This window comes from Puma concolor, chromosome E3 (assembly GCF_028749965.1).
Source record: "Puma concolor isolate L17-30 chromosome E3, mPumCon1.1.hap2, whole genome shotgun sequence".
In the NCBI taxonomy this organism is placed as follows: domain Eukaryota; kingdom Metazoa; phylum Chordata; class Mammalia; order Carnivora; family Felidae; genus Puma; species Puma concolor.
Genome location: NC_141682.1, coordinates 28,074,886 through 28,088,504, shown reverse-complemented (window position 1 = coordinate 28,088,504; position 13,619 = coordinate 28,074,886). Strand labels below are relative to the sequence as shown.

At 41.8% G+C, this 13,619-nt stretch overlaps 1 protein-coding gene and 2 long non-coding RNA genes across 3 annotated transcripts in view; 2 read left to right on the top strand and 1 right to left on the bottom strand.

The window, feature by feature from the left end:
• Positions 1-13,619, top strand: part of LOC147573087 (uncharacterized) — a 476,171-nt gene that overhangs the window by 240,498 nt on the left and 222,054 nt on the right. The gene's annotated exons all lie outside the window — the stretch shown is intronic.
• On the top strand, positions 1,649-7,686 carry LOC147573089 (uncharacterized). Its single transcript, XR_015245705.1, has 2 exons — positions 1,649-2,663; positions 7,103-7,686. It is a non-coding gene; the product is annotated as an uncharacterized LOC147573089 (long non-coding RNA).
• Positions 3,542-11,969, bottom strand: ARL6IP1 (ARL6 interacting reticulophagy regulator 1). Its single transcript, XM_025916851.2, has 6 exons — positions 11,798-11,969; positions 9,430-9,563; positions 8,834-8,953; positions 6,402-6,519; positions 5,689-5,773; positions 3,542-5,295 (listed from the first exon to the last, which is right to left on the bottom strand). Exons 1-6 carry the CDS (start codon positions 11,831-11,833, stop codon positions 5,177-5,179), a joined length of 612 nt encoding a protein of 203 aa, XP_025772636.1. The 5' UTR covers positions 11,834-11,969; the 3' UTR covers positions 3,542-5,176.

The following is a 13,619-nucleotide window of genomic DNA, read 5'->3' as shown; positions in this document are numbered from 1 at the left end:
AATAATCCATATAAAAGAGATTAACACACTATAGGAATGTCACGTGGTGACAGATGGTAACTATACTTACTGTAGTGAGCATTGCATCATGTACAGAATTTTCAGTTCACTATGTTGTACACCTCAAACTAACAACATTGTGTATCAACTACACTTCAGTAAGAAGAATAAACACAAAACCTGACAGAGTGAGCGCTCAATCAACAGTAGTCTCTCAGCCCACCTTGCTCCTAATTCTTCTCAAATCCTAAGTGAACCTTGAGGGGCTCCTGGCTGGCTCAGCCAGTAGAGCATGTGACTCTTGATCTCAGGGTTGGGAGTTTGAGCCCCCTGCTGGCTGTAGACATGACCTAAGTGAACCTTGAGGAAAGCAAAACTCTCAGTTTGCACAGCTCCAGGATACAGAACTCTCTGGGTATAATTTACATAACAAAAGGACCATTAGCTGTTTTTTTGTTTTGTTTTGTTTTAGTTTGAGAGAGAGTGTGCTCTCTCTGTGGGAGTGGCAGAGAGAGGGAGAGAGAATCCCAGGCAGAGAATCACCCTGATGGCCCCCCCCCCAAACCCACCAACCGTGAGATCACGACCTGAGCTAAAATCAAGAGTTGAACGCTTAACCGACTGAACCACCCTGGTTTCCCTTAATGAAAATTACTTTGATGAACTGGTTCTCTGTACACTTACATGTCTTGTTTACTAAAAATGTGCAGTTCACCTTAATTGAGGCACTAACAACAGTGGGGAGTTAAGAAACCCACTTTCGGGGCGCCTAGGTGGCTCAGTCGGTTGGGTGTCCAACTTCAGCTCAGGTCATGATCTCACAATCTGAGTTTGAGCCCCAGAGCCTGCTTCGGATTCTGTGTCTCCTCTCTCTGCTCCTTCCCGCTGACTCTCTGTCTCTCAAAAATGAATAAACGTTAAAAAAAAAAAAAAACAAAAAAAAAAAAACACTTTCCTTCAAGAACCTTCCCATAAACAGAAAAATAGTACGACCACTATCTCTTAATACATTTCACTCATTCATTCAGCAAACATCTAATGAGTGTCTTCTGTGTGCCAGGACTTGTATGAGATGGAGAGAGGACGAAAATACGTTTCTGACCTTAAGAGGTTCAGATCCCAGCAGGGAAAACAAACCTCTAAGTAACAATATAATAGTGAGCAGTGTGCTTTAATGGATGCCGATGAAGTGCTGTGGGAATGCAGAGGTGGCCTGGGAAGTTGAAGATTTCACAGAGGTGCCATTTGACCTGTGTCATGAAGGGTACCAACACTACCAATTCGTGACGACCACTGTGTGCTTCCAGTAAATTAACTCATGGAATCCTCAAAACAAATGCAGTTGTATAATGCCCCTATGAGATCTGTACTTTTACCCTCATTTCACAAATGAGAAAATGAAATTCAATCTGAAATTGACTTTATTTTTTTAATAACGTTTTTATTTATTTATTTTGAAAGAGAGAGAGAGAGCAGAGGAAGGGCAGAGAGGGGAGAGAGAGCATCCGAAGCAGGCTCTGCACTGTCAGCACAGAGCCTGATGTGGGGCTCCAACTCACAGTGAGATCACGACCTGGGCCGAAATCAACAGTCAGATGCTTAACAGACTGAGCTACCCAGGCGTCCCCAAATTGACTTAATCTAAAAAGTCAAAGCAGGGCGCCTGGGTGGCTCAGTTGGTTGAGCACAGAACTCTTGATTTTGGCTCAGGTCATGCTCCCAGGGTTGTGGGATTGAGCCCTGCATTGGGCTCCCTGCTGAGGGCGGAGCCTGCTTGAGATTCTCTGTCTCTCCCTCTGCCCTGTTCTCCCCCTCACCCCCACTTGCACAAACAAATCAATCCACCAACCGATAAATAAATGCCAAAACAAAAAAGTGGTTACTTGTCTAAGCTATTAAATTACTTGATGTGGTTTCAGCCTAGGTCTACCTGATCTCAAAACTTGAAGACCTGTGGGGCAATAGATATTCTAGGCTTGTAACAGCTCCAAGAACTAGGAAGTAATGGAATCATATAAAGACAGATAGAAGCCTCAGAATGCCTGGGCTGAAACTGAGAAGTAAGTTGGAGGCATATGGCAACAGGACGAGGGCCATGTGTAAATTGCCTCACAAGCTTGTCATATATGCTGTAGGCAAACTGGAACCTGCTTGCTGAGAGGTCTTTGAAGAGGATTGTGATCTGAGTTGTTAAAATGTTAACATGTGGGGGCGCCTGGGTGGCTCAGTCGGTTAAGTGGCCAACTTTTTGGAAAAAAAAAAAATGTCAACATGTGGAAGATAAAATACTGGTAAAAATCAACTCTCCTCAACACTCACAAATCCCCCTTTTTTTGTCCTGTAAACAGGGCACTTAAAAGTGCCTTTTTTTAGACAGGCACCATGCCCAATGTGGGGCTTGAACTCACAACCCAGAGGTCAAGTCACATGTCTACCAACTGAGCCAGCCAGGCACCCCCCTTCACTCTTCTTCACCCGACCAACTCCAAACAGCCTCCGGGTGTCCTGTGAACTCCAGGATGATGGGAACTCCACTGGAGATGGTGCCAAGGCCAGCATCAAAAAAGGACTTTTGCTGGAGCCCGAGCCGGCACAGGGGAAGCCAAGCTGGCCTGAGAATGAATCACAGCTGGATGGAAGAACACCAGCATTTCAAAACTCAGGTGACCATGGGCAGACCTACCATGACTAAGATTTTCCTTTTCTGGAGATCACCAAACCCACAGAAGGCTCTAAGAAGGAGCCAAACTTTTTGGTGGGGTTGGGGGAGCAATGGTTAGAGGGCTCAGAATTTGATATCGAATCTGTTCCTAAGACCCACTAAGTATAGACAATGAGGCTCACTGATCAAACAATTTAATCCTTTTAAGTAAACTCTATGCCCAATGGGCTCAAACTCACAACCCCAAGATCGAGAGTTGCATGCTGTACTGAGCCAGGCAGGCACTCCTTCCTCAATTAAAAAAAATTTTTTTTTTTTTACTATATTTTGAGAGAGAGAGAAAGCCAGCGCAGGGAAGGGGAAGGCGCAGAAGCAGGAGAGAGAGCAAATCCTAAGCAGGCTCCACACTCAGAACGGAGCAGGACTTGATCTCACAACCACGAGATCGTGACCTCAGCCAAAATCAAGAGTCACATGCTTAACTGAGCGAGCCACCCAGGTGCCAGTAAAACTTTTCATGATTAGAGTTCAAAGTACAGACAGAAGTCATCCACCAATAAGCGAGTACGTCATGCAACTCTGAGCTGGGTCCTGCAGAAGTAACCATAACAGGCACTTTCTCTCCAGCCTGCACTGCTCCCTGCCTGTTCTTCCAGCATGGCCCTCTCATACTTCATCTTTGGCCATGGCTTTCCGTTGTATCTCCTTTTCCATCTAGCACGGTGCCTGAAGTTTGCTGAATCAATTAATTTACACCTTTTATTTCATTTTGTTCTTCAAGAGTAGGCATGTAATGATCACTCAGGGTAGTTCAGTAACTGGATTCACACATCCTGTCAACACCTTAATGGCTAAGGTATAAAGAAAGCAAGACACAAGGAGGGATTCCAGCTTTATTGTTCCCCTTTTACACAAAACCAAGTAGAAGAAATAATACAAGATTAAAACTGCAAAAGTAGTTAATTGGTAGAACACATATACACAAAAAAATCCAGACAGCAAGACAGGCTTATCTACAATGGAAAACACATGTAAAAATTAAGGTAGTTTGTAGGTTTCATATGGAACATTAAAAAAAAAAAAAAAAAATCAAACATTATGCTACAATGGTTGCCATTGTTTACAGTAATATTGAAGGGGAGAAAACAACACTTATTTAGGGACAGATATACCACAAGGTCCAGGTTTTACAGCATCAGTGCAATAAATTCACAAAACTATATTACAGCTACTTAATCAGAGTTTAAGAACTGTTCCCAAATGTCACATTTTCAGCCCTCAGAGTTTCAATTCCTACAGTTTTCAACTATTCTAAATTTCTAGCTACCAAGAGGGAGGATGATTCTACACTTTCCAAGGAGTTACAAAATCTCTGTAGACCAGAGGCCACCTATCATCGCCAAAAGTCTGCTCTCCCCGACAGCCCCTGCATTCTTCACAGAAATAACTAGGGAAAAAGTCAGATGCCAGCATAGTCACCACCTCGTATGCCCAATCTAAGGGGACCAAAGCAGCCCACAATTACCTTCAAATGAGAATCTAGAGGCTTACCTTTAAAAGGCTTAGTCTGGTCTTGAAAAATTAGTAGGGATAAGATTTATTTTCTACTGAAATGAAATCTTGACTACATATAGGAAGACTTCTGTCATTTATTGGCTGGTGTCGGAGTGAAGGTCATAGACCTGAGTCTTAACCCATTATATACTTTAGTTTCAGTCAGCTGGAAAATCTGAAATTAAAAATATGCTAAAAATACTTAACACAAACTTTTAGAAGACTGCTGTTAAAAAGCCTTTAAGGATCTACTAACTCGAAGTCTCAGAGCAAGGAGAGAAGAGCTCTAAGCCTGTCATACTCCCCATTTGGGAAGAAGGATCAGTGTTTCTTACAAATTGCTAAGTTTTGCACAAGGCAGAAACCAACACTTACTAGGGCGTGGAATTGGTTTCATTTGATTCCAGAAGGATCTTCTCCCACAGTACAGAAACAGTGAGAGGAATGAATCTTAATTGGTCTCTTCATCAGAAGCGGGAAACTTGGTCTCTGTATTCATGGAGCCAGACAGTTTAAGCAGACTGTGGAAGCAGACAGTAGAACCAGCTTCCTGTAGCCACAGACCACTACCTTGTATCTAGCTAAAGTGAAGATCAACAGGAACAATTATCCAACGTCACAGTTAAGTATACTAAAAGGTGAAGTTCACCACTACGTATTTTTAAAGGAAGTTGCCTAAAAGAATTCAATGAACCTGGGTGAGAAAAATCAAAACAAGTCGTACTCACGAATGAATTGTCCACATAAGGCCAAGTGATGAGAATGCATTCAGCTACACTTCACATGAAGACACTATGCATAAAGCCTTACTTGGCAAGGCTGAATTTCTACTAACTAAGGGCAGAAAGAGGGAGAGCAAGGAGCTACTTCTGTAACATTTCAGAATCCAGACAGCATTAAGAGAAACTGTTCCCAAGGACAAGGTGTATGCCATTCATTACACTCAGTAAAGCAGACGCATTATTCATTTTTCTTTTCTTTTTGTTTGAGAAGCTTATTTATCTCCCTTTTGGCCATTCCAATGTACTTCAAAATGATTCCGTGCTGGTTCAATCCAGGAAGCAACAGTAAGAAAGTCACTTAAAAATAAACAAACAAAATTAAGGAGGCATTAATTAACTTCCTACAGGTGATTACATTTTATAGAAGTTAGTCTCCCAGACTATCAGACACTCCATTACTTTCACTGGTATTGATCCCCTGAAACTTCTGTCACACCCCCAACCTCAGATAATGAACACTGCTTATTTTTACCTGTTCCACACCACTTTCTACCTTGGTTAGTATGTCTTAACTTACTCGAAGACCACAAACTCCCAGAAAGCAAGGCTGTAGGTTTTAATTCTCTTTCTAGACTGGCAGTTCCTCCATCTGTACCTTCCAACTCGACAAGCACACAGATACTACTTTACAAAGTCCCACTCAGACTTCTACGGCCAGAATATGTCTACAGCCCCTCCTCAGAGACTTACCTATCAGGTAGGTGAGCAGCAGGTTGTGGACTTGCTGTCCCACCCATGCAACCGCAGCAAGAGAAACGATCATAGTCATGAAGTACTAACAATGAAAACAACAAGAAGTTATCAACCCCTAGAAACAGACCCAGAAGCCTAACTGTAGGACGCTGTTTCAAAGGTTAGAAAATAATCCAGTACTTGTTACAACTTTTCTTAAAAGACTTCGTATCTAAGGATTATATATATCTTACATATTAGGTTTTATGTATTACATAAAAACCCATAGGAAATTCCATTAGGTCTACTTTATAGAATTTATACACATTCCCTTCTAGAATTACTGTCATTCTATATATAAATTAGTTTAAAATCAATTATACTTTTACAATTAATAATTCACATAGTAACCTCATGTGAAGCTAAGAGATGAGAGAATAAATGCTTTTTAAGTATTTGTCTTTTACTTTTATATTAGTAAGCATAGAAGAAACATTTTGCTCTGCTAGAGTACAAAGTTAAATGCAAAATATAATTTTAACTTCCAATAATTCAATGTAATTCATACAGATAAACATTTACAAATGTAGTTGGAGCAGTCAAACCAATGAATAATAAATATCAAACTACAACTATTAAAACAAAAAGGCCATCATTAGGCTACAATGAATAAAAATGGACTCGATCTTAAAATTTTGCTCTACTTAAATAAGTCAAAACAAAAAAAGTACCATTTTAGGCTTTTCTTCCTTTAGTGTAAAGAGGCGTTTCCACCAGCCCACAGCTCTGCGTCGAGTTTTTACTAGATTGCTACAAATTTCATGGAATCTTTGCTGTTGCTCAGTGGTCCTACAAAAAAATTTTCCCCTTCACTATAAGCAAATCTTTATAGTAAACAGAAAATATCATCCTCTCAAATTTAAAAAGCTATCCCCTAAAGAAAGTCTAAATAAAAAACAATTCACCATTCTCTTATGAACGTGAAAAAGTTTCTGTAGTATTAAGACCCCTTGTATAGCACAGGAATGAGTTTTTACATAAAGGCACATGTAGGGGCGCCTGGGTGGCTCAGTCAGTTGAGCCTCTGACTTCAGCTCAGGTCATGATCTCCCAGTTTGTGAGTTCGAGCCCCGCGTCGGGCTCTGTGCTGACAGCTTGGAGCCTAGAGCCTACTTCAGATTCTCTGTCTCCCTCTCTATCTCTGCTCCTCCCCTGCTCATGGCCTCTCTCTTTCTCGAAAATAGATAAATGTTAAAAAAAAAAAAAGAAAAAAGAAAAAAGAAAAAAAAAGACACGTGTATGCACAAAACCATGGTAATCCCTGGTTCTAAAGCCACATTTAACTAATTATAGTAACAAAAGACTCAAGGCTACTATGGGCCATGTTATAATCGGTATAAACTAATTTCTCTATTCCTGTATTATTTTTCAGATTCTAATGAATCCTGGGTTGTAGCCCATCAGGGTCTCACTGTTTTGAGGAGGACGTTAAGTTTCTACCCAACAGCTGTATCTGAGCATTCCAGTAAGATGATAACAACTACATTCCAAGCATAATACTGGGCTTCATGCCCACTTGATGCCAAGGTAGCAACCAACAGCTCAAATCCAAATTCTTTATAAATTTAGTCCCAGGGAGGGAAAATAGAAATAAAATAGAGTAAAAATACAAAAAGATCCTCCAAGAAAGCCCTTTTTTGTTATTTTGAATTATGATTAAAAAAAAAAAAAGTTCACCCTTGTATTGTCTTTGCTACACAGATATGATGGCTGCTATGGTGAAGTAGACCCTTCACTGGACAGATATGTATCTTTCTCTCCTCTAGTTCTTGTCCCTGTAAAACTGCAGTGACAGATACAGCAGAAGGGCTCCTGATGAGCCCTGAGACTCCCTGTCAGCAGCTGGACCTTACATGCTGCCCATGGTCAAGGCTGAATTATGGCTATGAAACAGTGTTCTTCCTTCTCCATTAAGATCAAAAAATAAAATTGTTGTGGACTGAGCCACATACTGATTACCATGAAACGTTCACTGTTTACTTCTGAAAAATTTTCTCCCAGAGTTATGAATTAGCAGATTAGAATGTAATCTGACTAATAAACTCAAGGTCAGAGGATGATGTCCTTTGTTAAGTTGTTACATTACATGGTTACAAACTTGCCCAAAACACAGCAGCAATGCATTGTTACATGTGAAAAACAATTCAAAGGACATTTTCTACCACTAATCCATTCTGCTATAGGGGAAACATCTTTAAATAAACATGCTTAATTATCCCATAACTTAAGCATATTCCCCTAAAATGTCCAAATTTATTCTTAAAGATCCATAAGGCATATTAATTTAAAAAGTCTTAATTTTACAGAATTATAATTTATAAATTATATAATTATAAAAAATATTTTTCATTTATATTTATATATAAAAATTATATAATTTATAAAATTATAAAATACTTTGGTATTATACTTTGTTATTATAATTGAACAAAAAACTAAAGGCACATGTAGACTACTAATCAAATTAAAATAAACAACCAAGGAAGAACAGCAACTGGGACCAAAAAAACAAACAAAAAATCTACTCCATCTAGTTTTGTTATTTTTTGGATCAGAAGGCAGTTAGAATATTTGAATGAATCTGTTCTGAAGCACTTGCTATGCATTTAGCTAACTACCACTACACTGCCTCAGTATCAACCTTAAACACAAGATCAATCTTAAAAGTCAAAATATTTCACAGCACTTAGAACAGTGCCTAACAGCAGACATTCATTACATAAATGGACAAAAAAGTCTATGTTACTATTTCCGTATTCTTTCAAAAATAGCTTGCGAAATATACTATCTTAAATATCAAAGAAAATGAATGTAAAATGTAAACAATTTCTACAGAAAGTTCATTTTGAGTTCTGCAGTATTTGATAAAACATTACCTCAAAAAATATCACTTTAATAAATGCTAGCCCATAAAGGAACTATGGAACTGTAAATACTGAAAATTCATGATTTATATGCATCACCTAAGAAATTCTTCACGTAAAAGCAACAATCCTAACCTCGAGGTATCTGATGATTAGACAATTCTTGCTGCATAGTAATCACAGCCACCAGGTTCAGTAACTTCACAGAAATTAGACTGCCAAGTCATTACGCCACCTACCATTTATTGGAGCCAAAAATTCTAGGAGCCAGAATGGGAACAAGGTAGTCAGCCAAGCACAAAAACATAACAAAACAGGAAACACCAGACAGAACAGATGGATCTAGATAGTAGATAGTCCTGTTTAAAAAATAATAATAATGAAGGTTAGAAAAACACAGTCATTATTATTCCTAGTTGAAGACATTTATTCATTTAATCCTTTGAGTCTTAAAGATGTTATCTGCCCTTTTCCTTCTAAGTTTCTCACAAGTGGTTTTCCGAGAAGCTTCAGAATACATGACATCATAGCTGCAATGGTTAATGTGAATATCAAGAGACAAAAGCTCCCTGGGGCCCTCAATACCTTTTAGGAGTGTAAAGGATCCTAAGACCAAAAAGGGTGAGCGCCACTGATTTTTTCAACTGCATTAGGTGACCGAGCTTACATGAGTACTATAAATTCTGAAAACTAGGAGAAGTGCTTTAAGAAAAGGCATTCTTTACAGATTACACAATACAAAAGACTTACGGCACTTTCAAAAATGGAGGCCAGGTATTACCTGAGCCCTTATTAATAACAAGTACAATCCATATTAATTTAAGAGCTCACTTACAGAAACGCCAAAGAAACCACACCCATGATGGCAGGTGGAAACCAGGCTCTTTCCCATCTGAGGACTTTATCAGCCATCAGCATCACTTCTCCCCATCCTTGAAGCTGCTCTTCCAGACTTGCAGTCTCTGCGGCCTGCAGAGAAGATCAACGTGTAAAGTGATCATTTTACTGCTCTCAGCATCTCTGTGCTTCCTAGAGAGGTAAATTATTTTAAGGCACCAAGAATGTAAAACAGCTCTTAACCAAATCATTATCTTAAATCAGTTTCTAAAACACTCTGCCATTTCGGTACCAAAGACAGAAATTAATTACGAGTAAAAAAAACAAACAAACCCCACCTATCGTTCAGCGGTCAACTTCCAAGTCCAAGCACTGGGCTACTCTTTTCATAAAGAATGTGACATAATTCCTATAAAGCCCCTCAAGGTGGGGATAATTAGACCCATTTAACAATTAAAGAAAGTGGGCTCAGAATGGTAACTAGCTTTCTCAAAGTCATGGACTACTAAGTGGCAGCCCTCAAAATATAAAATTAAATCACATTAAGTTCACTCATTTTTCGGGTGGTTAGAATAGATCTGTTGTTTTGTCATTTCACTGATTTATACCCCTACTTCTAAAGCCATTAGGAAAGCCTCTCCCTGAACAGCATTCAATTTTTAAAATAGCTTTGTGCAATGGAATCATTTCGATGCTGGCATCATTTGCACAATTAAGTCAAACTACTTTCACCAAATTACATGAGGCATCTTAAGCTCAATATATCTCAATACACGGAGTGCTTCTTACACTTACCAGGACATCTGGTGAGACTTCAAATTTCTCTGCGAAGTAGGCTTTTAGGATAAGCTAATGTGGTAAAAAGCCCTTAAACTGGTTTTGGTACAGGAAAAATAAATGAAACAAGAAACCCACATGTTCTTATAAATGTTATCACAGGGAAAGATGCAAATGCAGCCTAATCATAATAAACATGCTATCTGTGCCACACTCACCACTTAGGTGATTTTCACATTTCTGACTTTATATATCCTGCTTAACACAGTTAAACACGGGATTACTAAAAAAAACAAAAAAAAAAAAAACAAAAAAAAACCAAAAACAAAAACAAAAAAAAACACGGGATTACTATGTGCCACAAACTCAAAGTATTTTATATACTTACGCTTTAATTCATCCTCCCAACAAGCTAAAAGGATGGTATTGTTACACTATCAGATACGCAGAGGTTAAGAGATCTGAATTGAGGAAATGCAAAGCCAAAGGCCTTGTTCTCCAGTTACGCTGCTCTGCTGTAAAGAACAGTTAAGCTCCAGGTCAAGCAGGATCTGTCGTTTCAGTAAGCTGTGTGAATCTGGGCAATTTCTTTGTGCTTCAATCAATCCTCTTAAATGGAACCTGGCTGGGGCTAACTATGCCAACTATTGAGAAGTGTGTGCGTTTAAAGGAGTAGGTCATGCATTTCTAAAAACCAACGCAAGATGAAAATCGTGCACAATCAAAACTGCTCTGCAAAGTCATTTAATTAGTTAGCATCTGGGCTCTTGGAAAAATCAATCGTCAAACACTAAATTCTTTGGTTCCTCTATTCATTGTGGTCGTGGTGTGTGTCCGGTCTTTCCTTGGGGAAAAGCAACGGAGACAAAGCAAGGATTTCTCCCGTGTTTTGTTTGTTTGTTTTTGCCAGATCATGCCGTGAAACTTGTAGTGAGGTCGACTCTGTCCGCCTGTGATAACGTCACTGCAGTTCCTTCGGACCCCTGCTTATTCTAAGGTCGTCCTGTGACACACACACCCCCCCTTACAAACTCCAGACGAAAGCCAGGTCCTCCCACTATCCACCTTGCTGGTCTCCTAGTCCCGGTTCCCCGCGGTGAGCTCAGAGCCTCCTTGCGGTTTAAGCGGTGCCAGCTCTAATAAATTCTCGCCAGCAGCCCCTTGACCAAGTATTGGGGGGGTGGGGGGCGGAGAAAAGAACGAAACCCAGATACGACTGGGGACCTGGGACTGAGAAGCGCTCGACAGGCCACTCGCGGCCCTCTATCCCAGGCTGCACCCCAGGCTTATCAAAGCCCTCCTACTCCCACTTCCTCTTCATCCCCTATTCGCGGTGATCACTCGCGGTGTCTGATCACGCGCCCTCCTCACCCCGTCGCGTACCCTCCCCGGGATGTTTGGGGTCGATACATCTAGCGACCGCCACGCTGGAGCTACCTAAGAGGCCCAAGGGGCAGGCGTCGTCTTCTGCGCCCGGGAACCGGGAGAGGAGGGCGGGGCCCGCTACCGGGCATAGGAACGAGGCCGCAGCACCGCCTGGCGAAGCCAACCGATGTCCGGAGGCCCTGCTCGGCTCCTCCTCGACTCACCAGCAGGTTGGTGCTGCGATTGTCTCCCTCCGCCATCGTCCCCGAGGCGCTGCCTTAGCGAACACAGGCCACCCTCCCAACAAGTCTTCCGCAGAGCCCTGCACGGCGACCCCAACGCGAGGGTACGCCCCGCAGGCCACTTATATAGGCCAGCCGCCTTTCCCGACAGTCCCCGCAAGGCCCGCTCCTCATTGGGTGGATTCCACTCAAGTTTAAGGGTAGCCGGACCAACCGCTGCTCAGCGCATGGCTTGAAATCGAGGTCAAAGGACACCGAGGCGGCGCAGGGCCGAGGGGGCGGGGACAAGGAATGACCAACCAGCGCCCAGGAGCCGCATAACGCCCCGCCCAGGCCTTTGGGTAGCGGTTGAACTGCCGCATCCACCTGCCCGGTCTGTCAGCGGATGGAGCGGGTGTGGCCGCCGTGGTCGCTCTCGGACCCCATCCTACTGGAGTTCAAAGCAGCTAAGGGGCCTTGCTGGAATTTTAGTCCTTGAAGAAGTTGGACTTGCATTATCAGGCGGGGGGCGGAGGGCGGAGGGCGGAGGCGGGCGCGTGACACTAACCTCGCTGTGATTTAGAGGCCCGGTGTCCGTCGCCCTCGCTGTGGCCCTGCGCGGCCCTGTCTTCTAATCCCTGCTCTGGCCGCCCTACCCAGGCCCCTGAGTCTCGGAGACTCGTGCCCGCCCCAGGAGATTTTGAGCACAAGTAAAAGAGCTGTTTATGTAAATTTGTAGCAGTTTTTCCCATCAGTTAAGAGTAAGGCCTGTAGCTTGATGGAGGAAGGACGAGGGGAGGGGGCGGATTCTGGGTTTAGTTCTCAAACTTGTGAAAAATGCACCAATTTGCGAAGTTGGCTTACTGGGTCTTCAGGAAAATCCTTTGTGGGGCAGGGCGTTTCAGTTACTTAGGGAACCAAGAACTCCTTCTCCATCAAGGGTCATGCCAAGGAAAGATGTTAAATAAACCCTCTGCTAAGCAGTGGAATTCATAAACAATTTAAGAACTAGATGAACTACTAGATAGATACACTACTTACTAGATGAATAACTTCCACCTCTTTTCTCTGCAGGATTGCAAAGTGCATTAAGTGCTTGATTTTTTATTAATAGGAACAAAACCATGCCAGATGTGGACCTGGTCAGATAGGTTTCAGGAAACTTTAGCGTAGCTTTTAAGTTACAACCTTTTATCCTTTTATAATCACCTGTATTATGCCACAAGTTTAAATTTATTTTAAAAGTATTACTTAAATAACTACCAGGTTCCTAAGAGTTCAGGGAAGGCATAAAGAGATGCGAGAGAACAAGCCAGTGGGGAAAGGAGCATTGTGAATTTCGTGGAAGGGTGTGAATTACCACAAATCTTTGGGGCGGGAGAGGCGGGGGGGAAGCATCTGGATGAGGTATAAATACTTGGGGGGAAGTAACCCTTTACAAAGGAAGGGGGACTCTTAAATATAAGTGCCACTTTGCGGAATGTTGGAGTGGGGATAGGTTTGTGGCTAAGATGAAGCCGGCTGATAGAGATCCCATTTGGGGAGATTTTAAGCTGTGAAGTTTGAGGAGCAGGCCCTTGCCTACCTCTTCGAAAGGACATTAAAAGGTCCCTATCAGCAGCCACATAATTAGTGAATATATTTAGCACTGTGTGCAAAATCTTGATCTAGACATGGTAACATCCGCATCCAAAGGAGAAGCCACAGAATTATTATGCTTTAAAAATGACATTTCTACTCTGGGAAATCAGCCTCTGCTACAAAATGCGTCTGATTCAGCCAAGTTCCCTATGTACAACTTCAACACCAGCTTGCGAAATTGAGG